General features: G+C 41.1%; 1 protein-coding gene across 3 annotated transcripts in view; it reads left to right on the top strand.

The window, feature by feature from the left end:
- Window positions 1-26938, top strand: part of CREB5 (cAMP responsive element binding protein 5) — a 249748-nt gene that overhangs the window by 144993 nt on the left and 77817 nt on the right. The window contains exon 1 of one of the 3 annotated variants that reach the window (XM_056484902.1): window positions 8781-8840. The exons of the other annotated variants lie outside the window; for them this stretch is intronic. Within the exon in view, the coding sequence (XP_056340877.1) occupies window positions 8794-8840 (47 nt within the window). The 5' untranslated portion in view covers window positions 8781-8793. Of the gene's footprint in view, window positions 1-8780; window positions 8841-26938 lie in introns of those variants that run through there. 3 annotated transcript variants of the gene reach the window in all.

The raw sequence follows: 26938 nt of genomic DNA, 5'->3' as shown, positions 1-26938 counted from the left end.
GAGAACTGTGTGCTGTTGAAAGGGAAAGGGACAGGTAAGGGGAGGCTGCTTGTGGGGCTTCACAGTGTCCAGTATAATTTTAATTTGGTTTAGTGTTATGCTATCATTAATGATGGTAGGGAAATTATATCAAGTCCTGCTGGTGACACAGGCTTTGGAGACATTGGCAATACTGAGACAGACCTGGATATCATACTACAGAATCAAGAAAACAAAAAAGAAAAACCATCCCAAAAAACATGGATGAGCTTTGAGTACTGAAGTAATGGCAATGGAATGAAATTCAGTATTAAAAAATGCAAGGCTGTGCCTGGGGGGACTAATAAAAATTTCTAGAAGCAGAAGAAGAAGAAGAAGCTGGGAGCTCATCATCTGGAAATGTCTGTGTAGGAGGAGGGCTCATGGATTGGAGTAAGTGGTCATGGAGTGGCAGCAAGCTTCTGTGATGATTTTCTCATTTCCTAGGAGCTAGTACTGCTTCAGGAAGATGGCTTTCCAGAGGGGATGGGAAGTGTTAGATGGCATGGTGGATTGATCTGGAGCTAACAATGCTGATGCAAACATGCTAGGGAAGGTGGGGGAAGGTTGCAGGTAAGGAGAACTTAGGTGATTAAGGGCTACACAGAGAGGATTGTCATGCTCAGCAGAAAGGGCTGGGAAAAAGGTCCTTGCAGCAGGAGTCTGGGCAGATATGAAAGGTACAATTACATGGGTAAAAGGCAGAGAAAATGATGTTGCAACTATTGACGTGCAGGGTGGTGAGACATATGTTCCGGTTATGAAGCAATTACAAGAATATATAAGCCCTGAAGTGTTTTCAAGATAAGTTCAGGTTGGCATTCCAAGCAGAATAATTACCACACAAAAGCTTGAACATAAAGAATGAAGACAGTAGAAAAATTCTAAATCCTAAGAAATTGGATTCGTGCTACTCGAAAGGAGGAAAGGAAGGGAAAGTTTTGGGTTGACAAGGGAGAAAGAGTAAAGGGTTTGGAAGGTTAAAAACTGACAGAAATCCCAGCTAAGAAGGGAAACTGACTGAAAGGCTGCTTCTCTTTCATCAAAACTATTCAGTTATAATCACAGAAATGCTCTCTTATGTTATTGGTCTGTGAGTGAACTCTGCAGGTTCTCAGATGAGTTAGTCATCATTGTTTTAATCTGTTTATCCTGTTTTCATAATAAATATTTTTTTCTCCTTTAAACAAATTTAAAATTTAGTTTTTTGTTTGTTTTTCTTTGAATTGACCTGTGGGTTATTTTTCCACCTGGTGCACTTTTTCCAATACAGAATTTACAGAATTTGTATGGGCTGCAGTCACTAAGGACAAGCAGAACTATTTGGGTTTGTACAGCAGCAGGAACAAGCTAGTGTTAGAGGGTATCCAAACTGAAGACTGTGTAAATCTAGCAGAAACAGGTTGTGTGGAATGTGTAGGTACTCACTGTGTACTTCAGAGTACATGCATGTTTTGGACAGACACTTTTTTATTTTATATTATTTTATTTTGTTTGGTTTTTTACACAAGAATGGAAAAGTTGTATGTTTTGATTCGTAGAAACTGATGTTGAAACTAAAGCAGCATCCTGCTCCACAGAATGTGAAAGTGAGGTTAGAAATTATTTCTCTTTCATTTATCATCACAGTAAAACCAGTGGTGTAACTCTGACACTTTGCAGTCAGTCTGAAAGGATTTATCTGAGGGTCTGCAAGAGATCTCGTTGGTTTTAATGTTTGGAGTTAATAGATAGCCATACTTTTTCAGAAGAAAAGCACTGGAAGACTAAACAAGTATGTAAATCCTAAAACCATAAGTGGGTACAGATGGACCTTACTTGATTTGAGAAAGGATCTATCAGATAATGATTCTGTGGCTGTAGAAGTTCCTCTGAAGGAAACTGCAATGGGATTTCCTGGTTAGATCCTATTAAAAAAATAAAAAAGGAAAATGCATGAATTATTTCCTTTAAAAATATCTAGTCATGTATTAGCTTTATATTATTGACTACAGAATCTTAATTCTTCTGGCTGACTTTTAACACTGGAAACTTTACATGACATTAAGTTTCAATGAGAGTCACTGCAAACAGGGAATTTCAGGCTGGCCCTTGGTTGTGGCTGCATCTCAGTTTCTGTGCTGCAGACCTGCGTGATTTTTAATAAACATAAAAAAATTCTAACTTGCACAACAGGAGGGTGGGATTTAGGTGTCAAGATTCTAGCTATAATTTAATTCAGAATCTTGGATAAAGCCAAGTTTAAAATGGTACCTCCTGGATCATGAATTTTCATCATCCTGATAGTGATTGAATGCTGGAAAGCTTGTGTGTGAGGATGAACCAGGATCAACAAAATTACTTGGCTACTTGTAATGCATGGAACTCCAAGGCTTAAGTCAGTTTATTCAGCAAGAGTCCAGAAAAATTTCCTAGTGGACTGTTATAGCTGTTCATTTTCAAGAAGGAAATATTGTTCTATCAGCTGGATTACTAACAAAAGAGGGCGTAACTTTAAAAACAAGTTATCTTGTGTATGTTCTTATCAAACAGCATTTTGAATTTGTCCTGCTGTAATGAGGTTGACTGAGTCTGAGCACTCTCCTTTTCCAGTTGGAACTGAGATCCAGATACTTGCCTGTTTAATAAAAAGTTTCATTAGAACATTAATTATTGATATCATGCTGAAAAATAAAGATGAGAGCTAACAAAAATGCATGGAGATGACAGTTTAGGGGAAGAATAAAATTCGGTTCAGTGCTAAAATTTGTTTTAGAGCTGTACTATTTATTTATAGTGCTTACCATACTGTACTTCAGAGCACATATTTTTAATTGCAGCACATAAGTTTGCTCTTTTAATGCAAATTTTGCTATTTCAGCTCACTTTTCTGTCTGCTAGAAGTAAAATGAAGACCATCAAAACCAGATCTTTTCTCCTATTATAATCTTTGAGATGCAGCTATATGTAATAAAGTTTTCATTGTGTCCAAGACAAAGCCTGTAGAGTTTTGACTAAAGATCAAGATATTTGAGATCTAGGGTCAAGATATTTAGTGTAGATGTATGGCAAAGCTTCTTTGAGCAATTCTAAAAAGAGCAGTGGCTCCACATTTTGAACATTTTGACATATTAATTATCTGTTACAGTAATTAGAATCGCGGTGGGAAAAAGGAACGTCCTTTTCATTATGCATGAATATTAGAGATTACATTTTTATTTTTTTTCCTAATTTTCAGCTGTTTTCCTCTGTCCTTAGTCAACATCTCCCCTCTGCACTCCTGTGCTGTTGCTGGCTGTGACCTCCTGTGTTGGGGGTAATTGTGGCTTTCAATGGCTGGCCTGAAAGATGCTTTGGGATCTTTCAGGGTGGAAGGTTCTACTGAAATGTGAAACGTTATTAATTGTTTGGTATAAATTGCTACATTATTTGTCTTGGGTATTTGTGGTTTACAGCTCCAGTAAAAGAGGAGGCTGCTCACACTGCACGGCTCAGTGATATGTAACTGGATACAAAGCTCTTCACTTCCAGGTCAGCCACTTGCCACTGGCCCCTTGGCTATCTGGCAAGTGTAAATTAGGCTATACTATTTCCTACCCAACACAAATCCCCCCCATGATCCCAAGTGGCTTTAACATGCTTAGAACTGTTAGCAGGAAAGCTTTCCTTGAGATAATTCTTGAAGATTCACTGCCAAAATGTTTTGGGGAAGCCTACTGCCCACCATGCCCATTGCATATTATTGTCTCCAGAGAAGTGGGACCCAAACTTTGGCAGTTCTTCTTCCTTAAAGATTTTCAGTGAACTGTTTCTAATGTAGCAGCACATTTGAACATGTGTGTGAGGATGGGAGATCTTGGTTCCAGGTTTCATTTAGGCTTTGTCCAATCCAGTGTCTTAAAGTGCTTAAGTTCAAAAAAACTGGGGCAGTTCTCACAAAGGATATTTCCAGATATTTTATTTCATTGCAATTTGAAGAGTTCATAGGAAAACCTTTGCTACAGCTCAATACTGAGCTCTTTGATCTGAGTCTTCTTAGACAAAGAATATCTTTTTTTGAAGAAACAAAGTGACTTAGGAACATGTACCCTATTTCCTTATGAGCAACTTGAAGAATCCACTCTTAGCACTGCTTTCCTTTAGTTTCTTCTGAAATTGTTGGTATTTACATTTTTATGTCCTTGCTAGTGAGAGCTAGCCTGCCCAGACACCCTCCCTTGTGCAGACATTTGTGCAGACAGTCCCTCTGTCCACTACAAAAACATGGGACACCCAAGTTGAACTAAATGCTGAATACCACCACATGGGTTTGCAGTGGTCTGTAACTGAAAAGGTTCACTGGAAGCAATTTGCAAAGAAATCCTTAGGAAACCACCTGGATGGTTATTTTAAATTAAAAAAGGAAGAGATGGCACTTTAAAAAAATAATTTTTAATACTGGGTTTAAGGTTCCATACATGTGATAGTCATTAAAGCTTATTTAACCCTGAAATTATCTGGCCTCTTTAATTCCACAGGGACTGTAAGGCTCTTGGGTTAGAAATGAAAAATAATGTCAGAACGAAAATGAGACTTTCCTGAGTGCAGGACTATTATTACAGAATATTTTCTTAATCAAGCCTCTTTAAGTGCCAAGCAGTGGAGGAAAAAAAGTAATCAGATTATGCTGCTTTTATCCACAGGGTCTTTGCTGGTGCTTTGGGCCACTGATTGACATAGGCAAAAGTCAGTGCCAAGGGCTGGATGAGACACACTCACCTAAAATGCGTGTGGGACCTGTGATTTGTCCATCCACATCTCAACTGCAGTACACCCAGTTCCTTTTTACAATAAGCATTTGGGATAGTCCCAGTGCACTCTGACGTTTGGGCTCTCAAAAGTCAGAGCTTTCTGGTTGTTGAGACTGGAAACTTTCGGCAGCAGCAGTGATTTTTGTCAAGTTTCAGTTACACCAAACATCTGTGGTGTGCCCCACCACCCTTTCCCCAAGGATGAAACATTCTGCAGGGAGGGTGTTGCAAGAATTCCTGAACTAGACAGCTAAGCTGGAGTCATAACTGTCCTGGCCAGGGCCCTAGCTTGAAGAAGGCTCCCATTAGAATTAAAACATCCCATAACTCTCATCACAACAGCCCTGTTCTTGATGAACATGGAAATTTTAGGCTGGGGTTGGAATGGGGGGAGAATGAAAAGACAGACAAGTAAACAGATAAAGAGGGAGCTCTTGCATGCAAGTGGAATTTCCTCTGAGCACAGGACGTTCTTTATCATTAGCTGCTCTGTCACAGGAAGGAAAAGGGGAAAACAGTGCTTCCTGTTAGGGGGAAGAAAAAATCAATAGGCTTTGGAAATACCTGCCTGGAAAGAACTTTTTGTTTTCCCATCAGCAAGAAAAAAATAATTTTTTAACTCCTTTGGAGCATGTTGTCTGTTTTAAAGCAGTTTATTTCTTGAAATAGGATTTCAGTGTAAACATGCAATTTACAATTTACAAATGCAGTTCAGAGTGCTTTGATCTTTCTTGTTCATTTCAGAAAATGCTCTCACTCCTGGAAATATCTTGTATAAGACCCTGTTTTGAAAGCAGTTTAATTCTTCTGAGTTTGTGTCTATGAAAGTAATAATAATTGGAAGGGCCATTTGCCATACACACACAGTCACTTTTGTGATATTATTATGGTTACGATGCTCACAGATGGGCAATGGATCTGCTATTGCTTCTGGTGAACAAAATTTTCTTTTGGAAAGAGAAGACTTGCCAAACAAGTGCTCCAAGCCTCAGGAGGGCAGTGAACCACCCTGCAGCTCCTGCATCATCTCTTCAGATGCATTTTGCTTTGAATATCTGCAGTGGTAAAAGTGTGGGTTTTTCAGAAGAGTGGTAAGAGACCCAAAGACTGCAGGAATATGAACAAGCAGCCCCATGGTAACCTGAGTTGCTGAGGGTAATCCTTTTTCTCTTTAGGTGGCAGCTTCCTTCTTTGCAAAGCTGGACCTGGGGATTTAAAGTCGTGCCTCAGTTGCAGCCACTTTCCTGTGTTCTGAGCCAGGGATCTGTCCTGGGCCCATGACAAAGTTTACAGCAATGCCAGTGGATAACTGAATGAGCAGAAGCTATGTAATCCAGCAGTGTCAATGTGAGAAGATAAAATAAAAAGAATGAAGGAGGGAAGATGACCTCTTAGACATGCACAGAAAAACGAGTGGAAGTTTCATTTTTTAAATGGAGGGGGAGAAGTCGGAGAAGCTTAAAATGAAACTATCAGCAAGGCTGGAATTAAAAGAAGGCTTTAGGAATGATCTAACTTTTATTTTATTACATGACAGAAGACAAAAAATCAATAGCTGGTAATTCAGACATAAATGAGTTATACAGACCATTGACACAATGGACCAAACTTTATAACAACCACATCTGATGCTGTCAAGCCACAGGCTTCAGTGGCGCCAGTAATAATTATGGCTGATCACCTCTAATTCAGAGCTGCCTTGCTTGATAAAGGTGTCACTCTGAGTGGCTGCAGCATCAGTATCAATTGAGGATGTCATCCAGCAGGTCAGGTTGCTGTGGAGAACTGTGTTTTTTTAAATTGGACAGGACAAACCCTTAGTTTTCTCCTCCTCTCATTCTGACTGTAAAAATCATATATATCTTAAACAAAACATCATTTGAATTCATGACTGAATCTACTTGAATTCAAGATCGAACTATGACAGAAGCTAGTAGTGTTGATCCATAGAAATATATTCTAAAGATAATTTAAAACTGTAAGTGTATTTTCAGGAGGAGACTTTGGTACATTACAATAATCACGGTTGCACTGCTGATGTGATCTGTTAAAGAACCCACCCCCAAAAAAACCCAGTGTGGTAAAATGCTGCTAGGCAATAGAAATTGATTTTCCATAAACTCACATCACTGTAAGGAAGAAAAGGAAGCACACTGACTTTGCTATTTTCCTACTGTTTTCTAAATTTGAGGGGTATAAGTGCGTCCACTGAGTGTTGGAAAACTGAGTTTCACTCAGAGATAAGAGGTGAAGTGGCTTTGTGGAATAATTCTTGATCTATAAAGAAAGGAGACACTTTAAAATACCTCTATGGTGTTTCACATGCCATTAATACTCACATCTGCAGTTTGATGTTGAAACTACTAGTGTTTTAATTTCTCAGCTCTGTGTGCTGAGGCATTTTCATTTTTTATGATTATGATTATTATGATGATTATTATTGCTCAGGCTCTGCATTCTTTTGTGGACCAGCTGCTTGGTACTGCATTGACTACAATCAATTGGGGGTGATGAACAGTGAGAAAGCCCTCTGTGGGGGAGGACATGAGAGGCATTTCAGCCACAGCCGCTGTAGCATTTAACATCGGGAGCACTTGGATGAGGCAGAGCACTTTGCACCACAATAGCTTATCCTTGCGTGAGTGAAAGTTTATTGCCAGTTCCATTTAGAAACATTCTCTGCGTTTAAAGAAAGCAGACTTGTGGGGGAAACACCGGAAAGAGCAGCACAGCAGTGTGTTAGTTATAAGCTTGCTGTGCTGTACGGCTTTTCTGGTCCTTTTTTCTGCTGTGGGGAAAGAAGGTGCCTTGCACCTGTGTGTTTGCATACGGTGCAAGAAGCAGCCCGGCCCTTTTCCTTCAAGAACTAGGGCTCAGTTCCACCTGTGCTCTGCTGAGGCTGAGAAATCCCGGTCTAGGCAGAGCTGGAAAGCAGCGCTCTCCATCCCCCAGACCCACACACACACTCGCTGCTGCCCGGTTTCCCCGGCTCCATTCCCTTCCCCTTCCAGCGCACCTTCCCGAAGCGCGGGCCGTGCGGGCGGGATGCGGGATGGATTCGGGAGCGGTGCGGGACCTATTCGGGCGGGATGCGGGATGGGTTCGGGAGCTGTGCGGGATCTATTCAGGAGGGATGCGGGATGGATTCGGGAGCGGTGCGGGACCTATTCGGGCGGGATGCGGGATGGATTCGGGAGCGGTGCGGGGATGGATTCGGGCGGGATGCGGGATGGGTTCGGGAGCGGTGCGGGATGGGTTAGGGAGCGGTGGGGGTTCTATTCAGGCGGGATGCGGGATTTGGGAGAGGGACGGAATGGGTTCGGGAGCGGTGCGGGATTCGGGAGCGGTGCGGGATCTATTCGGGCGGGATGCGGGATGGGTTCGGGAGCGGTGTGGGATGGATTTGGGAAGGCTGCGGGATTTGGGAGCGGGGCGGGATGGGTTCGGGAGCGGTGTGGGATGGATTTGGGAAGGCTGCGGGATTTGGGAGCGGGGCGGGATGGGTTCGGGAGCGGTGCGGGATGGACTCGGGAGCGGTGCGGGATGGGTTCGGGAGCGGTGCGGAGTGGATGGATTCGGGAGCGGTGCGGGATCCTGTGGCGGTCCCCGCTCCATCCCGCCAGCCCCGCTCCCGCTCCCAGGGCTTTCCTGCGCTCCGGCAGGCAGCTGCGCAGGCCATCACAGGCAGCACTGTTTCTCTCTCTGTTTACTCGTTTCCAATGGCAATTGCACCACCGAGTCTCAGTACGTCTGGAACTTGGCCTGGGGCTGTTTTGGTTACATTGAAGTTTTTGCTTCAGCGCTGCCAGATTTAAATGGTGACTTCACCAGCACTGAGCTAAAAAGGAGAAAAGGGGAGGAGGGAGGGAGTGCAGCGAGCGGGAGCGAGGGAGAGGGCCAGGGCATTACATCATCGCTTGGACGGGAATCAAATGGGAAGGATATGACTCACTCGGGCTAGTTAAGCTTTGGCTCAAGTTCTACATACACTCATTCCAGGGCTCTCATGTTCTGCACCTCAGCAGGGAATTCAGGCTCAGTGATGTCCATGAGGTTTGTTTTTAATTTTCTTTTCCTTTTCTGATTTCTATATAGTTCCCCCCCTCCTCGCCTTCCTCCTTCTTCTCTCCTCCTCCCCTCCCGAGTTCCCCTTTCCCACTCTTTTCCACTTCTACAGAGTTTGTTTTCTGGTGCGTGTAACCCCAGCTCTTAGGAGCAGAAGCTGTTTTTTCGACCAAATCAAACCCAAACAAGGAGCGCAGCAAACTTGAGAGAAGTTTGGTAGTTTGTTGTGGTTTGGTGTCCCCCCCCTCCATCATTATGTTGTTCCTAATCGGAGGAGACAGGGAGAGAGTTAAAATGCGGGAACCAATCGCTTGGACGGTGATGTAATGCTGGAACTGCAGGGTTGTTAAGTAATGTGAGAGGAAGGGGGTCAGGGTTGCAAAGCATTTACCTGCTGTCAAGGGGCTTTAAGTTTATTATCAATTGCAGTGACTGTAACTGGCTTCAGACTGCACTCTCTAATTATTCGCAGACTCCCCCTTTTTTATCTTTTATTATTAAAAGTAAAACTATATTACGGTATTTTAAAAAATGTGATATTATCACAGCTGCGAATTATTTTCCACCGGGTTTTTTTGATATTTTTTAAATGGCTTGAAACTGGATGTCTCTTTCACGAAAAGCCCGGAGAGTGCAAAAAGAAAAGAGAAAGGCAAAAAGGGGTGGTTCTTCGAGCGTGGCTGGCGAATTTGAAACTGTTTGAAGAAAGCAGTTCAGTCTCTGCCTAGCAGAACGAGTAAAAGCTTCTGCTGTTGGAAATATGCTGAAGAAAATAAAGCGTTTAAGGGAGGCAGTTTGCAGAGCTCATCTCAATGAGCCTCAGTTTTTCATCCCTGGCACTTGCCAGCAATGTTCTGATCCTCAGCTTACCCTGGGCTCGTGGATGTCTCACCTTGCTGGGATCACGGAGGTCCTGACCCTGCACACAGATCCCCTCCTGTCACATTCTGCTCTCTAGAGCTGTACCAGGGTCTTGGGGCACCTGTCTGCATGGATTTCCTTTGCAGGACAGAGAACTGTGCTTGTCTTATTAAGCCTGTCAGTCTCTCTACAGACCTTTTAGGCTTTTTTCCACACAGCTAACAGTCCCTAGGTCTGGTGTGGAGGGAGAAAAGGCACCTCATCCCCGAGTTCACTTTGCCCTTAGGTGGGCCACAGAGTTTAACACTGAGCCCATGCTCGGGCATTGGCTGTGTTGAGATGTGGCATGAGTGCGAGCTATCAGGTGTGCTGGTGTCCTGAGGATACCTGTTCTGCTCAGAGGAGCTCTGCATCAGGTTTCTGTGTCAAGAGCTGTCTGCTCTTAAGGTATGACTCTCAGAAGTGCCTTTTTCAAAAGGAATTTTTGTCTCTCAGGGAAGCACTGTATTGGTACTTACAGGAACTGCAGTGAACTACAGATTTGCTTGGTTAACTAAAGATAGCCTCGAACATGCTTTTGAGGGTTTAGTGATTTTTTTTAAAATTTTTTTTTAAACAAGCTGTATTGGGGATTGACTGAGCAAAATAACAATGGTGTTGTTCTGTGGTTGGTTGCAAAACCTCCCCTTCTCTTTCTGAGCAAGACAAGAGCCTGTGGCCAGCTCCTGTGGTAGCCCTCTGCAAAGCCATCTTATGTCAACCTGTTCCGTTGCTGCACTTAATTCACAGGTTTTCCCTAAGTGCCCTGATTTTCACGCTCCTTGGCCAACTGCTGAAGCCCAAGCAGTTGCTCAGGGGCCAAAGGTGCATCCTTGGAGAGGCCAGGGCTGGGCAAGCCCGGCGCGTACTGCAGCGCAGATTCGCCATATGGACCGGATTGCAGCGCTCTGCTGAGGAGCCGTGGGTTGAGGAGGGAGCTGTGCTGCTGCAGGAGTTCCCGTAGGATTTCTGACTCATTCTTTCTCCTAGAAATGTTGGGAAGTGCAGCTTCACAGACCATCAGAATAAAACAGAAGATTCTTCCCTTTGCCTGCCCGCTTTAGGTGCCGGGATGGACTTGTCTTCACTCTTTCCTGCCTTTTCTGACTTTGTTCAGGAAAAGTCCGTCAGTGTTGTCCTAGGATAGTGTCTAACCATGCTGGCAAGATGCTGGGCAGAGGATAACAGACTGTCACACTCCATCTTTCCTCTGCAGAAATGCATTCCTGCTATTTCTTTTATAAAAACACGTGTGAAATACGCTGTGCAGCGTGGCCTGGAAGTTTTTGGGTATCGGATTGCATTCCACAGGGGATCAGAGTCTCACTTGTCTGGTACCAGCTATTAACGTGTCACCTGTCTGGAAGGGCAGCAAAAGAGAACATCTCGGTGCTCTGGACGGTGTGGACTGACTGATGACCCTGCTGTGTACTCAAACTTTCACAAATTCCCCACCCTGCTGATTCATGCTCAGTGAAGTCGGGTAGAGGGTGTAAAGATGCAAATCCTTCTTGCCTTTCAGAAGTGCACTTCAACTCTAAGTTACAATTTACTGCTGCTACTTCACTGATTTCAACACAGCACCGCAGGAAAAACATTTGTAAAAGCTTCTTCAAAAAGCTGCAGCTGTGAATTCTGTATGCATACACACACAGGTGTGTGTGTGTGTGTGTGTGTGTATATGTGTGTATATTGGTTGTTGAAGCAACAAAATACATATTTAATGAAGTATAACTGTCCAGATGAGAGTCAGGCAGCTCTGGTTGTGCTTGACAGGTGCTTTTGAAATGCACATTGTTTTTGGACAACAACAACAAAAAAAAAGCAGCTGCCCATTTGGATTCCTCTGCTGCTAGTTGCTGGGATCCAATGTGCAGGTTTGCCACTGGACTTGCAGCTTCATGGTCAGAGGTCAACAGCCCTGACAATCAAGTTCCACACATTTGAAGCTGGGTCTTTCAGCAAGAGGATTTTCATATTGAAGGATGATATCTTTAGGGACCTAATTTTTAAACAGCAGCCAAGAGAAATGTTAGCAGTGCTCTGAAAGTGAGCATCAGAAGATATATTCAGAAGCACATGTAACCTGTCAAACAAACCAGAGGCCAAACACACCAGAGCTTGGGAGTGATGTTTGCACTGGAGAGCCAACTGTGCGTGGTCGGCCTGTGAAGAAAGGCAATCTGCTCCTACAGAGCTGGGCTGGACGAGTCCCAGTAAATTTTCCCCACCAAAATCCCAAGTAACATTTCTGCCTGCATTGCTGGATGTGTGCATTGGCAGAATATCCACTCTATAAGCTGTGTGATTTTAAACTGTAATTTGGTGCTCCTTGGCTGGTCTCTGCATGCACAAAAGAATTGGCTCTGTTGTTGTGGTACAAAAGCAAGAGGTAACTATCAGACAGCTTGTTTTTATTTCACTGAGTGTGATCCCTCTGCTCCTGAATTCCTCAGTTTTCCTAGCTCTATCTTGAGACCTTCCCTTAAACCTTTTTGGAAGGCTTGGTTGATGTTAGTGAAGCCCTGTGAAGCTTTCAGAGCTGGTGTCATGTGCTGGGACCAGAGCAGGGCAGGTGTTGGACAGAGGTGGTGGCAGGGCTGGCTGCTCATTAAGTTTTGGACGCAGGAGGAAGGAAAACCAAGTTGTTTCCTGTACTTGGGTGGGGGTGCTGGGGCAAAACAGCCTCCTGTGCCCTTCCCCATCTCTCTGTGCTCTCACCTTCCCACCCTTCTTTTGTTCACCCTGCACATGCCTGGGCCGTGTTCAGCCCAAACTGTTGAGATCAGCTTTGCTGAAAATTGCACTTCAGATCAAAATGTGAGTTAGGTTCTTCCAGTGTGAAGTGAATGCTGGGCCTTTCTCTGCAGCTACAGATAAACCAGATAGGAAGGTAATTACATCTCATTCCTATCTGACTCTCTTATTTACCATAATCTCTTTTAATCCCTTTGATACTCATCATAATAATGTTAATCTTAATGAACTCATTTGGTATTAATGCGGATGTGATTTGTAAGTTCAGAGCAGGCTTGCCATCCTTGTTTAGTGATCATTAATATCCACTTAACTCTGTTTATGCTCTCTTTCTCCTGCAAATGGACTTGCATATCTTTGTCTTCCACCTAGATGATGTGGCAATTCCCACAGTGGAACTCTCTTTCCACACTCAGGTCTGTATTTCCTTTCTGTTCTTCTTCCTGCTTACAAGATCCCAGAGCAAAGAGCTGGTGGAAACACTGCATCCATCTACTTGTGGCTCTCTGTACCCTGTCACTTAGTAATTTCTTCCACTTTTGACTTCAAAATTGAAGGAACCCTTATCCTCTTATTTCTCATTCATGTGGCATTCCTTCTTAGATGGCTGCAGAGATACTGCCTTACTATAGCCCCTGTTTTATTGTCTCAGAGGGTGAACAAGTAAGAGACACAACCCCTAGTCTTGGCAAAGAGACAAATTATTTGTTGCTTACTACCGTACTCTCCCCAAATGCTCTGTTTATGGGTGGGGTTTCCAAAAACAGTTTCCAGTGTGACCAGCCAATTTTAGTGAGTGAGGACTACATGTGGATGTTGAGCTTGATCCAAAGCTTATTGCAGTGAATGGGAGAGCTGAGCTGATGGGCTCGGGATGAAATCTGTGGAACTATCCTCTTTTCAATCCTTTGAGCACCCACATATTTTTCGACATCTCTAGCTTCGGAATGTGCCCTCTTGAAAAACTACTTGTTCAGCCACAGTGATCCCAGAGACTGATGAACCTTGGATCTCTATTAATGTGTGATTTCCTCTCTACGTGGGTGCTCGTGTTTGTTTTTAAATGTGGCATGGAATTTTTGTGTTGTGCTGCTTGCTCCCTCTCAACTTCCTCCAAGCACATTTTTAAAGTCTGTATTGTCAAGTAGCATGAATTATTTTTCAGTCAGTCCCAGTGACACACATTTTGCTTTTTAGGTCTTTTGAATCCTGACAGAGCCAGGAAAGCATCATTTGCTTAACACAACACTGTTTATTCCATCCTCATTTCCATTCTTTATTTTATGGACTGATGTTTCCTTTCCTTGTAGCATCAACTTCCAGTGTTAAAATGAGTATCTCCATTGAAAACAGACAACTTTTTATTTACTGAAAGATTTCTGTACATTATAATAAAACTAGCCAATCTCTTGGTAAAAACTACTAATTGAGAGTGAGAACTGCAGTCTCTCAGATCAGCACAAATTATATTTCTGTGGTGGTCTTTATTTTTACATCATATCTTTAATTCAAGAGCATTGATGTTTCAAAAATTGCAACCATTAGCCAAATATATTAAAGCTCTGTATTAGTTCAAGGTGTATGAGTGTAAATAACAAGATGAAGAGTTTTACTGCAGATATCTGCAACTCTTGTGCTGCTCCATGACCATAAAGAATATGGGCAATGTGCTTTAGATGGGCACTGTTTTCTACAGATCAATAAATCTGTGCCCATTAATAATAAAATTTCATTATCACAAGCTCTGTCAAATGTCAGTTGAATGTTTTACCACACTGGAAAAGCCCATCAGCACCAGTAATTTTATATGTCAGATTTAACATGAGCTAGTTTTTTCCAAATGAAGCCTTACAAACCAGAACAGAAAAAATGTGCTAGACCAGATTCTTCCTTGATCTCAGTTTAAGGCAACTCAGGATCATGTCAGAAAAGTTCCAGTACTGTGTTCTTTGTTATCATTTGGTTTCCAGGTCAAAATGAACTTTTCTTTCATTGCAGCTAGGGACATGAGCTCTATTTCTCTTGTACCACAGAACTGCAGGAATTCTCATTGCTCTGAATACTTTTCAGTTTTCTCATATACTTTCAGTAAGTGAGTTTCTTTAGAAAAGTCATGTAGAAATAAGATTGGCTGAAAAATCAACATAAACACTAAATTAAGGTTCATTTCACAGTTTGCCTGAATGACCAGATTCCTTGCATTGGAATCCATTGTTGGCCAGTATCTCCTGTGGCCATTAGTATGAAAGAGGGATGTGTTGCACAAAGTGCAGATTGGTACTCACATCTCTGTATGTGTGGATCTATTTGTGTATGTAGGGTGTGTGTGTGTGTGTGTTTGCCCCCATCTTTGAGACTGCAAGGCAAAATTAACTTCTGCTATTCCTAAGCAATCATACCAGAAAGAATTTATCACCTGAATAAGATTCCAAGTCGCACGACTTAAGGTGGTGATATCGGTATATAAATTTGATTGGTGGTTTATTTCTTTTTGAAATTGACACTCTATTAGCACCCCTCAGCTCTCCCTCACATTTTGAGTTTTTCTTTAAGAATGAGAAATTAAATTTTAAGGCAAAAATTTAAGCAACAGTTAAAGGGGAACATTGCTGTGCATCATTAAGTGTTCAGTTTGGCTTTTTACTTGCTAATCTTGTGCAGTATGAAACTTTTACCTCTACTGCAATTCAGTAGATGGTCTAATATTTAGTAATTAATTAAGCCATCTTTTAATTTAGTTTAAACTATTTTGACAAGACTTTGTAGTGCCCTATAAAAAATCTGCAGTAAATACTTTAGGGAAAGTAGAAAACCTTACCAGCAACATTTGTAAAAATATACAAAAACAAGTGAATGTTACAGGGAAAAAAAAGAGTATAGAGACAGTTGGGAAAACATGAATTTGTAATAGTCTTCTAAGAAAAGCAAAATGCAGCTGATTGAAAAGCTTCCAACCAGGCTCAGTAATTATTAAAATATGAGCTTTTGACAACATTTTTTTCAAGAGAAATTGGGAATTTTTTTGCTGACAAATACCTTTTTTGTTATTTAAGAAAGGTCTTGAAAAAGAATGCTTTTTTTTACTTGCTATGCACTGAAAGATGATTAAACTTCGTACATGTCATTTTCTGTTTGATACTCAGTGCAACTTCTAAATAGTTCTGTTATTTCTCATTTGCCCAGAAAGTGTGACCAGAAGCAAATGATAAAACAGGCAATAATACTGTGGCATCTGCACGTGTTACATTCCAGAGTTTTAAACTTTGGTCTCACCTGGTCTTGCCCAGGACAAGTTCTTGACTGAAGGCACAGCCAGCTGCAGCTGTAATACCTCTTTCCTTTCCCCCCCTTAACAGAGAGTTCTTTATCTCAGGGCTCCAATAACAGGATGTTTTGGAGTGCAGATTGGATTGAGCTGGATGGAGGAAGGGTCTGTGGCTTCCCCATGTAGCACTGAGCACAGGAGTGCTGAATTTCAGCAGCACATCTGCACTGGCATGTTTCTTGTGCAGAGTAATTATCAAATAGGACAAACATTTCATATAATAATTAACTGATTGGCTTGAGGTCAGATATTTGGGTTTGCCCAAACAATCCCCAGAGGACTTAGAAAGATCTCTGTTGTGAGGGCAATACAAAATTTCTGCATCCAACCAAAGTCTGGGGAAGTTTGGGGTCAAATGTGCTAGGACTGTTGAATAAATCCAAACAAATGGGCACCACAAAACACCACAAAACTGCACAAGGTTCTTGTGTGAGTCTGCAGTGACTTACTGGGTCAGTTGCATAGAGGACATTGTGGACATCTTCCCTAGGCTGAAGGGAGAGTAGCCACAGAAGCAGAGAGTGAGGAAAATTGGTTTATTTACCCTGCAGAGATGGCTACCAGGGGATCTAATTGCAGCTTTCAGCTACTTACAGGGTGGTTACAGAGGAGACAGGGTCTGCTGTCTCACTGCTCACGTTGCAGTGTGAAGACAGAAGACAACAGGAACAAGTTTCAGCGAGAGAAAATTCCATGAGACCTAAAGAAAGGAAGGTTCCAGCAGGAGAACTGCACAGCCAGTGGCTGGAGTCAGTCTCTGCTGCTGCAGATTTTCACACTTTGTCTAAAAAGAGGCCCCCAGCATCCTGCTTTGATATTGCATTTAGTCCTGGCTGGAGCAGGAGGTTGGTCAAGGTGACCCTCTGGGGTTCCTTCAGACTGAAACTGGACGTGGGCAATGATGGCAGCACAGGCTGTCTGTGCAGGGGATGGAAGCAGGAAGAATTTTGATGAGCAAAAAGCAATAAGGAAAGCAAAAAGTGAGATAAGAACATAATGTAATCTAAAGCATATCCTGTGCCTGCTTGTGTCCACCTTGACTTGAGAAATAGAGAATGGATGCCCCTGATGTAACACTCTAAATGTGGACTCTGAGTTGCTCTGTGTTCAAGGTGCACAGTTTCCTAAATTTCCCACCATGCTGTGACAGGCACTCAAGTTTTAGTAGATGCCTGATAAACATGCAAAGATAAAACAGGAATCATGAAAACCAGCCTTTTTTTTTTTTGGCTGAAATGTCAACCAAAATACAACCAAACATATTTTCAGTTTATAAATAGCTAAAGGAATCTTTTCCACTCCTCAACTGACCATCTGAAATTTTTGCTTGTAGTGAAGAATTGCAGGAGAATTCTAAAATCCTATGAGAAAATTTCTCTCTGATGTATTTCCAAATTATTCAGCTCTTTAAAAGCACCCTTCCCCCTCTCCCTTTTTTATTTAAAAAAAAGTAATGGAATTAAACCATAAGAAATAAACTTTTGAGCTCCCCATAGTAATTTTCAGCACGTTTTGCAAAACTAGGAGACAAGCTTTGTCCAAAACCATGTCCATAATCCATTTGCTAATATCCCTATAAGCTCAAATGTATGTTTTACAGGAACTTAGCTAGCAAAATCTGTTCCCTCTATAAAAGTAATGGCACATTAATGCCTTTTTGCAGTGAACTCCCTGTATACCTTATCCTGCATTCATGTTTGTCCATTAACTAATGACTATCCAATATACTGTCACTACTATCACATGTAAAATCATGCACATGCTCAGTTATTTTATTATTGCAAAATTAATAATTTATTGCCCACCAGAACATGAAGACTGAGGATATGACTCCTCACTGACAAAATTTTCTGGAGTGACACTGACTCAATCCTATATTTGTCTTGAGCTAAAAGGCCCAGAGGAGGTTGTTCAAATTTATGAAGTTTCTGAAAGTGAAGTCTTAGAGTGTACAGCCCTGTTCTCACCATGCCACTGGCACCTTCTTTATTGTTATGCATTCACCTTGTTTGCAAACCCCTTTCCTGTAATCAAGACAGGCTTTGTCCTTTTAAAGAGCTGTGCCCGACGCTTTGGTAAATGTCAAAGATGATTTTTGCACTGCTGCTGGATGCAGAGCAAATCACGGAATCTGGACATGTGGTAAAAACTTCCTGGCTGGAAGAGCTAATCCCCTTGGAAAACAAAACAAAAAGTCCCATACTTTCCTGTAGAATATCATATTTTCCCTTGAAAACAGCATTCCTACCCAGTTAATTTATTACTGAATCTAATCAGTCTTTAAGATAGCTTTGAAATACCAGTGTTAGTTCTGTTTTTCATTAATACACTGATATTGATGTTCAGGTTTTTAACTAGCTGTTAAAATCAGTTTGGAAAAATCTAGGAAAGAAGACATAAAAGAGGAATGATTTGGAGTATTGGGTTGTTTTTAATAGAGCAGGAAATGAAGAAAAACTGACAGATTTAAGGTTTCTTTTGTGTCATTGGTGTACTTCATGCAGGTGAGCTATAACCGTAACCAGTTTTATGTGAATAACAAGCTTGTTGACTTAGTGGCTGAAATTAAAAACAGTAATTTAGTTTAGTCAATATGATTTAATTTCTTAATTATTCTGTCTAAATAAACAACAAAAACATTCTCAGGTTTTTAAGACAATTACATTTTAAAAACAACTAGATAAATTTCCAGATTAATGTTGCATTTCAAACTGGAATGTTTAGAAATGCTAAAACTTTCTGCTTTTCCAAATATTCTATTCTTATCCACTTCCAAGATTTATGAAATACAATTTGCTAGTGAATTTAATAATTTTAGTCAACCTGAAAGTGCTGCTCTAACTTTTGAGCTTGGCTGCAATTTTCTGCTGAAATCACAGCAGTAACAGTGCAAGTGAATTCATTGTGACAGAGTATATTTAATTTGCACATACTCTGTAGATAATTGAAGACTCTATCCTCATGTAACTTCAGGGGTTTGAGTTGATATCAGGAGCCTCTATAAAAAGCTTTCTGTCATTTTTAACACAAGCATGGCCCCATTCTCACAATGAAAAGTAAGGGGGTTGGTGCAGAAAAGGCTTTTGCCTTTTTAAAAAAATGTTGAATTTTTTCCAGTATATCTTTGTCCTCGCCCAGTGCAGGTTTCAGGGCCAGCAATGCATTATGCTCTACTTTCGTCATCTCTTTTCCTGGTAAAAGCAACTACAAGTTACTGTGGCTGAAGAAATCTTGCAAGGTTTGTAAAACTGATGAATATTAAAGGAGGGCATGTAAATTCATGTAGCTAGATGATTGCAGGATTGGAGACTAGATGTCCATGGAGGATGGTTGAAAAAAACTTGTTTTTTCATCAGTGACAGATTAGCAATAACTCTTCACTTTTAACAGCATTTCTAGTCTTTCAAGACCTCTGGGAAAGAGCTTCTTTTTGTGGAAACCTAGTGACCTAGAGAGTTAAACAGAGAGTTAAATCTTCTCTTTGGTGCCTTTATACCCTGGAGTTTCAGTGAATTGTTATTTTGTCTGTCTGGGGTTTTGATGATTTGAAATGCCAAGGGGACCTGTAAGGGTTTTCACTTTCACATAGTCCTGAGGACTGGTGGTCACTGAGGCAGGTCTGACTGGATGCCCACAGTGTTCATTGCATTTGAAAATCATGTTTTTGTTCCAATGGGGTATTCTTCAATTATTTTTTCTTCTTCAGGTAAAAGTCGGAAGTTAACTCCATTTTAAGATTGCATTCTTTAAGTCATAAAATGAAGGTCCTTTGGGTGAGACAAAATGTACTAAATATTAAACACATCATTCAGAATGACTATTTTTATTTAATGGCTCTTTTTCTCAGGAAAGAGCACAAATGAAAAATATGTAATTCTCCATCTAAGAGGAAATCTATCAAAACCTAACAAGTTTTCAGGTTTTTAGTTTTTGGTGAATAGCAAGGTTTGGCTATGATATGCTTTCAGTTGGTAAACATTTTATCCCATAATGTGGAGTTCTCATTTTGCTATTTCTCTTTGCGCTGATCCTTGATATGTTACTTAAAAAAAAAGTCTGAGCAGTTAAACCATATGTTTATTTCATAGCTTCTAATGTCAAAATTTTAATTGATTTTCCCGTATTCTGAGTTAGGAGGGGGCTATATCATGTTCCACTATGTCATGAAAACAAAAATATTTAAAATATGTTTCAAATAAAATGAAGGGGGAGAAGAAAAAATGCTTAACTTAGAAAAGATGTGGGATTCATTAACAAAGGAAAATACTGGCCACGGACCAATGGCAAGCCAAATGTTTTGCCAGCAGTTTGCAGTTCACAGTCATCATTGCATGTCACTCTGCCTGCTGCACCAGCCCCTCCAACCTTATAGGCCTTCCTTTTAAAGAGAAACCTGTCTGGTTTGAGTTGAAGAAATTAATTTGAGTTTACTTAGTTTAAAAACAAAAATACAGAGGGCCCAATTTTATTTCATTATGCCCGTGGGTAAAGCAGTCCAAGGTAATTACAACCACAGTGCTGGTTGCTCTATCTTAATTAAAGAGGGTTTTTTGTTTTTTTTTGCACAGAGGCTTTTGCACAACATAATAAAATAGTTTGTGGTCTGGCTAGCCTCAGTATCACACGAGTGTACTCACTTGAGAAATTGTCCAGCTTTTCCAAAAGCTGAGGCCCTTCCACTGGAGAGGAAACGTGGAGCTGCTCAGCAGAGCACAGGTAGTTTGCAGTAAGGGCACCATCATAAATCACACAGCAAAAAGCCCTTCCTCCAGACTCGTGCACTGAGAGGCAGGCTTGTCAGCAGCAATGAATCTGGACCTCAGAAGGTCTTTAAGCAATGATGTGCTCTGCAATGTGCAACACCCGTCACACACCTGTGACTAAACCTCTTATTTTTCCAGACTTTCCTGGTAGTGTTTTGGGTTGGGTTTTGGGGTTTTTGTCTCTCCCCTTTTTTTTTTTTTTTTTTTTTTGTGGGGGTTGTGTCCTTTGTAAATAAATATGACTTATTGCTTAGCAAATAATTTTAAAGAAAAGGCATCAAAGACATTTAAATAATGCACTTGGCATGCTAATTAAAAAATCTCTGAACTCAAATCCCAACAAGCACGGGTGAGATGGCCTGTTATTAGAAAAGTCAAAGGAGGCATGTTTGCTAGTTGAATAAATCAAGTAGCATTGTAAAAACACTGTCTCAGGGATGATTAAGGGTAAGTGATTTTCATTACTACATTAAGTTCTTCTTTCTGTTGTGGTGCTTTTTATATCACATCAAGCTTAGCTATTTACTTATGCTGCTTTAAAAAGCCCCAGCCCCTCGTTTACTTAAATCATGACCCAGTGCATCAATTCAGAGACAGCAACCCAAGCTGACTTGACTTAATGCTCAGCAGCCTGACACAGGTGCCTCCTTAGGGCTCTCACTACAGTTGGTAAAACTGACTTAAGTTTTGCAAATACCAGTGGGCCAGACCCCAAAGTGACTCAAGTCAGTAACATTTCACTGCTTTCAACAAGTTCTTCTCCCTACCTGGTGCTAGTGGTTTCCTTCAAGTTGTACAGTTTTTCCTTTTCATAGATCCAAGTACTCTGCTATTTAGGGCCACCAATTGTCCTGAGCCAGATTATAACACTGCCAAGGGCAGGGTTCCCAAATATTCATTATACTAGCAGGAAAGGTCTCAAGGTTTGCATAAGGAACATCAAAAAGGCCCTAGATGCCTTAATCAGTGAGTGACCAGCAATGGATTTTGTTCTTCCTGTTGGGAACATGGATTCTCCTATGGAGAGAAAAGTGAATTTAGCTTCAGCTGTGCTTGAACTGGCACAGTTTCACCTGAGCTTGCATTTCTGGAGAAGGAAATGCCAATGGGATGTGCACTGTACCCCAGGGCAGGACTCCAGCCAAGGGGAGGGCAGCCCTCAGCTGCATTTGGGCTGCTCTGAAGCACCACCAGCAGTGGCTGCCTGCAGGACAAGGGGAGCTGGAACCTGTGTTTGACAAAGCTGAAGTATCTTCCAGCCTCCTTAGGCATGGCTCAGGCCCTTGGCAGCACTGGCTACTTAGATCTGGGTGTGTGATTACAGCTGGGCTTCCTAGAGGTCGTCAAGCCTAGAATTAGCTGTGTGTAAATGGGGAGAATTAGCCTAGAGGTGGACCAGGGACACTTCCATCCTCTGCCCTTAAGTTCAGAACATGGAACTACTGGCTTACTTTCCACTCTGTGTGGCAAGGCTGAAGCAACAGCATCCAAATGCTCTTCTAGGATGCAGCTGCCAAAGAAACATTTCACAATGAAATGGGGCATCCCTGTGGCAGCCTCAGCTGAGGTGCTAATGATTTCATAACCTGTTCCTTTATTACACAAGCTAAAACACCTGCTGAGACTGTTCAGCCTGCTGCCAGGGCAGGAGCCAGGGTGCAGTGGTGGATTGATAATGGGTTTGGACATGGAACAGACCTATGCTGTGTCTTTTACATACATGGCTTTGAAACTACAAGAAAACAACCACTTTCTATTTACATTTGCATTAGAGGCTTCTTATGAATATATGAAATAGACATTTATTGTGACCATAACCCTACTATAAATTAAAATCAGATCCCAAGTCCCCTGTGAAAAAGAAGCTCATTATAATATGTAGAGATGTCAAGATGATACTAAATGACACTTGAATTTAAATCCCAAGCACTATGCTTATCCATAATTTAGGGTTAAATCTACATTGGAAATAAGACCAGGAGCTAAGCAAGGTTTACAGGAGTAGGGGATGTCCCAGTAGATGTATAGCCACAAACTGAAGAATAAACAGCTGGTTGTATGTGTCTGCCAAATACAAAGTGTCTTGCATACATACTGCTGCACTTTCTTTTCTCAAGTTACAGATTACCTTTGTTACATATCCTGCATGGACTGGGTCAGATTTATACGAGGTGCAATGTTGTTGATTCAGATGCTTTGTTGCTATAGAGGCAGATTTCTGGTCTAAAGGCACACATATTCCTAAATGCTTAGTGTCTCATCAAATTTTATGTACGAGGCATTTTAAGGACTTGTTATCTGGTAGGCTAATACAAGGTCTAAATCCATGCTTCACAAAAGACAGAGACCAGGGGAAAATAAAATGCAAACATGCTGACCTACAATCTGACTTTGCCACTATTCTTGATGCTCATCAGATTTGCCTTTCCCATTAAAAAAAAAAAAAAAAAAAAAAAAAAAAAAAGAACCAGAACAACAGCAGAAAATGTGGAGTGGAGTGAGTAAGCCATGGCTTCCGACCCCTGGAAATCAGCCATACTCACTGCTGTGCAAATTCCTGCTGCTCTCTGAGCTGAGATCATACTGTTGGAGATGGCAAGTGTATAGAGCACAGATCTGTATCTTTCTTCCATTGCTAAATATTAACAGTAAAAAATAAATGCAGGTGATGCAACAGGCTTGGACTGGGTCTATTTATGTGACTGTTGAGATATTTTAACCAGATCAGTAAAATGTCTGGATCCCTGTGACCAAATCAAATGGATATGGTGTTAATGTGAACTGAATGGAGCTGCCACTTTGCTGTTAAGTTAAAGTTAATATTTTTTAACATGTTCACCTGCAGTGTATTGATGTGTCTCAGGGTATATAGGACAAACACTTATTTTATAGGAGATACCATGAAAAGGATGCATCTCCTTTCCATTATTCATCTTCTGCTAGGTCCCCTCCCTAAGCTGAGAGTCCTTTTCCTCTGCCCTCCCAACTGCTCCAAGCAGTTAAAAAAAAGAAAAAAAGCATCATAAAACCAACTAATGTTTCTTGAATGTCAGCATGCACAGACTGTCAGGCCAGCAGGACAAACAAAGTACATTGTCAGAGGCCTTCCACTGACAGCTCCAGCCTGCCTGTTCCCACAGTTTAAATCTGGAAACTCTTGGTGCAAATGCTGATGTTGACTCTGATGGCCATAGTGGCACTTCACTGAAAAGTGGTGCTTTGGAGTTGGGTTTTGCAGCACTGGGAGCTGATGGGAGTTGAAACAATACTTGTGTTTCTGGGAGGGCATTTTCAGTCCTGCATGTCTACAGGAGACTCAGGCCATGCCTAGAGCTGTGGCATTACCTCAAATGTTCAAATGCAGCAAGAGAGCTCCTCCTAGCCTGGTCAGCCAGGCCTTTTTGAAGTATTTTATGCAAAAATTAGTTCCTCCTTGCTGAATTGTTGTGTTGAAAACCATGGGGTGCAATATCTTAAAGTTATTCAGTACCCACAGTGTTTCAAAATTCACCTGACTCAATTTTTGACTCTGCTGATCATAATAGCGCTCTTTTACTTCCCCTGGCATGGCAGCTTTCTAGTTAAAGCACTATTTCAGTGGCAGTTCTCGAAGGGAAAAAAGTAGAGGATAAAAGAAATGGTTCCAAACTATGGCTATTCATGGAGTATGCATGTATTTAATGTCTTTACATGAACACTTATTTCATGTAAAGACATTAAATAAATAATTGGCAGTCTGTTAGTTCATGCTGAAGACTCTTGGAAGCTGGCAGGATGACCTGAGCTTTTTTTACATGACTCTCTACTGACCATTAAACCCTTTACTTAAAAGTGGTGCAGGGGGTGATATTTTAGTCTTCAATGCAAAGTTCTGGTTTGGGAGGATGTTTCCTCTTTAAGACAGCATTTCTTTCAAGACAAAGATAAGATAAAATAAAATAAAACTACAAAAAACAAACAAAGAAACAAAAAACCCCACCTGTGAAACAGTTAACCAAACACATCAGTGTAAATTGAAGGTAAAGATGTAAAATAACCTTTTTCTTTTCCTTATATGATGTAACATGTCAATAGCAGGAATTATGTCAGTATTCAGGGTATAATTTAGGAAAATGTCTTCATAGGGGTCACACATTTTTATGGGTCTCATTCTGTCCTAAATGACTGTATGAGCAGCACTCCTGTGAACTTCACTGGCAGGAGCATCATGCCCAAAAGAACATCTGCCACTTCTCCTTGTCTTCCTCAACTCAGCAGTACGTGCTGCACAAGGCAAGTAGGCTGAGCAGAAAGGTGCTTTGCAGACCAGCATAGGCTTCAGTGATGGGATCAAGAAGAGTTAAGGTAGAGTTTGGCCAGTGCTTTCAGCAGAAATTTTGTGAATATTATGGTGATCCCTCTGCTTCACTTCATAATCACCACCAGGGATCAGGAGAATTTATTTGGTAGCAGAGCACAAATGTCAAAGTGGAAGATGGGGATTTTTGTTTTCTTTTGAAGGAGAAGACACAGATCAGTGTCCAAGCTTGTTTTACAACTGGATGCAGTGCATGTTGCATACTGTCTGTTTATGGAGTGTGTGCATGTGTGTGTGTGAGTGAGATTCCCAGTTGGTTTAAATCCATTGTCTTTGGCAAAGCTGTGTCTGTACACCATTGAGAATTGGCTCTCACACTGTTGATGTATCCATTCTATTCTTGTTTTCTCAAATGATTGTGTTAACTGGGCTACAGCTCATGAGGTCTCTTTTTTTTTCAGGTTTATATTTTCTCAGCAATAATTTGGTCTTAAATAAGCACGTTTTGAAGATCACCAGATAGACTAATGTGGAAATATTTTTAGGAGGAAAGTTTTGAATATGATTTTTGAATATTGATTGTCTCATTTAAAAAAAAAAAAAAAGTTCAAAAGAGAACATCAAATTCCTGGTTAAAAAACAACTTAGAGATACTTACCTTTTAATATTTTATTCCATTTCCACTTGCTTCTATTTAGAACATTTCATAGCAGTAAATATCCTTTCTGCTTTAAGCTAGAGAGTAAAAAAAAGTGTGTTTTTTGCATTACTGGTCACTTAGATTTGCTGTTTTTTATTGTGTATGTTGGCTGGTTTGTATGCATATTTCTTAAACCAAGATTTAAGATTTACATGCTATCTGGAATGTGATCTATAACTTGAAAGGCTACTGTAGCCACAACAAAAATGAAAATAACCCTGAACTGTTGAAAATTCAGCTCGGAGCACCCAAAGTGGTAATGACTGCAATGGTAGTTTTGTCCATATTTATAAATCAATGCAAACCAGAAACTGGATGTTTTAATTTACTGCAGTTTCAATGTAACTGATACCCCCAAGTTTAGAGCTTTAGGCTTTGTGAAGTGCAATGTTATTGCAGGGCATGCATCCAATTTTTAAAACATTATATAGATTGGAGACAGATGAGCTTTTCAGAATTATTTTAGGCCTATTTTGATTGAATGCCTGAGATGCATTTTCCAGTGGAAATTAATTGCATTGATGTGAAAACAAATGAACCCCAACCTCAAAATTAGCTGCAGGTTCCTGCTCAAACCAGGGCTTAAAAGGGAGGGAGTGGGCATGGATAGAGACTGGGAATTGAAATGACAATGTACCTTTGTTGGTAGAATAAAATAACCTTTCTTCAATGCCTGCTCTTTTTTGCTGTCTCTCTTAACATGCATACATGTGTAGAGAGAGAAATTTTCCCATGTATCTGTGTCTGGACATGAGTGGACAATGGATTTTATTTGCTGCCATTGCTTCCCTTTGTGTGCTGCAGGAAACTTTTGCTGGCCTGTGTCAGCAGCCAAGTGTCAGCAAAATCTCCCACAGCCACACCTGTAGTGCTTCTGTTGCTGGGGCATTTCTGGAGCACATTTCTTGGGCAGTGTGCTAGGTGAATTTATCAGTCAACAGCAGTTATCATGATTTCCTTCAGTGTAATTTGCCTTAGCTGTAAAAAGGGCATTTGTGATTCCTGTTTCTTTGACTGATGCTCACAATCAGTGGATATGTCCCAGTGAGAGGTAAGCAGAGAAGGCAATGTGAATCCTTTAAATGAGGAGAGCAAACAGCACTGGCTTGGAGCTGATCTCTGTTGAGGTGCAGCTGCAGCAGTTCTCCATGTCTTTGTTCTGTGAGCCTTGAGATTCACCTCTTCCCTGTGCTTCTCATCATTTGTACTAATATAGCTGTCAGCTGGGATTTTTAGCATGTTTAAGAGATGAAGCATGTGCAAAGGTTCCTCCCAAGAAATGGCATATATTCATTTTGATCTTCATGAAAGTTTGAAGGGAATCAGTGAAGTGGGTTGGGGGTG

Source organism: Oenanthe melanoleuca, chromosome 2 (assembly GCF_029582105.1).
Source record: "Oenanthe melanoleuca isolate GR-GAL-2019-014 chromosome 2, OMel1.0, whole genome shotgun sequence".
Classification (NCBI taxonomy): domain Eukaryota; kingdom Metazoa; phylum Chordata; class Aves; order Passeriformes; family Muscicapidae; genus Oenanthe; species Oenanthe melanoleuca.
Note: the sequence above shows the minus strand (reverse complement) of the source record. Positions and strands in the feature narration are given on the sequence as shown.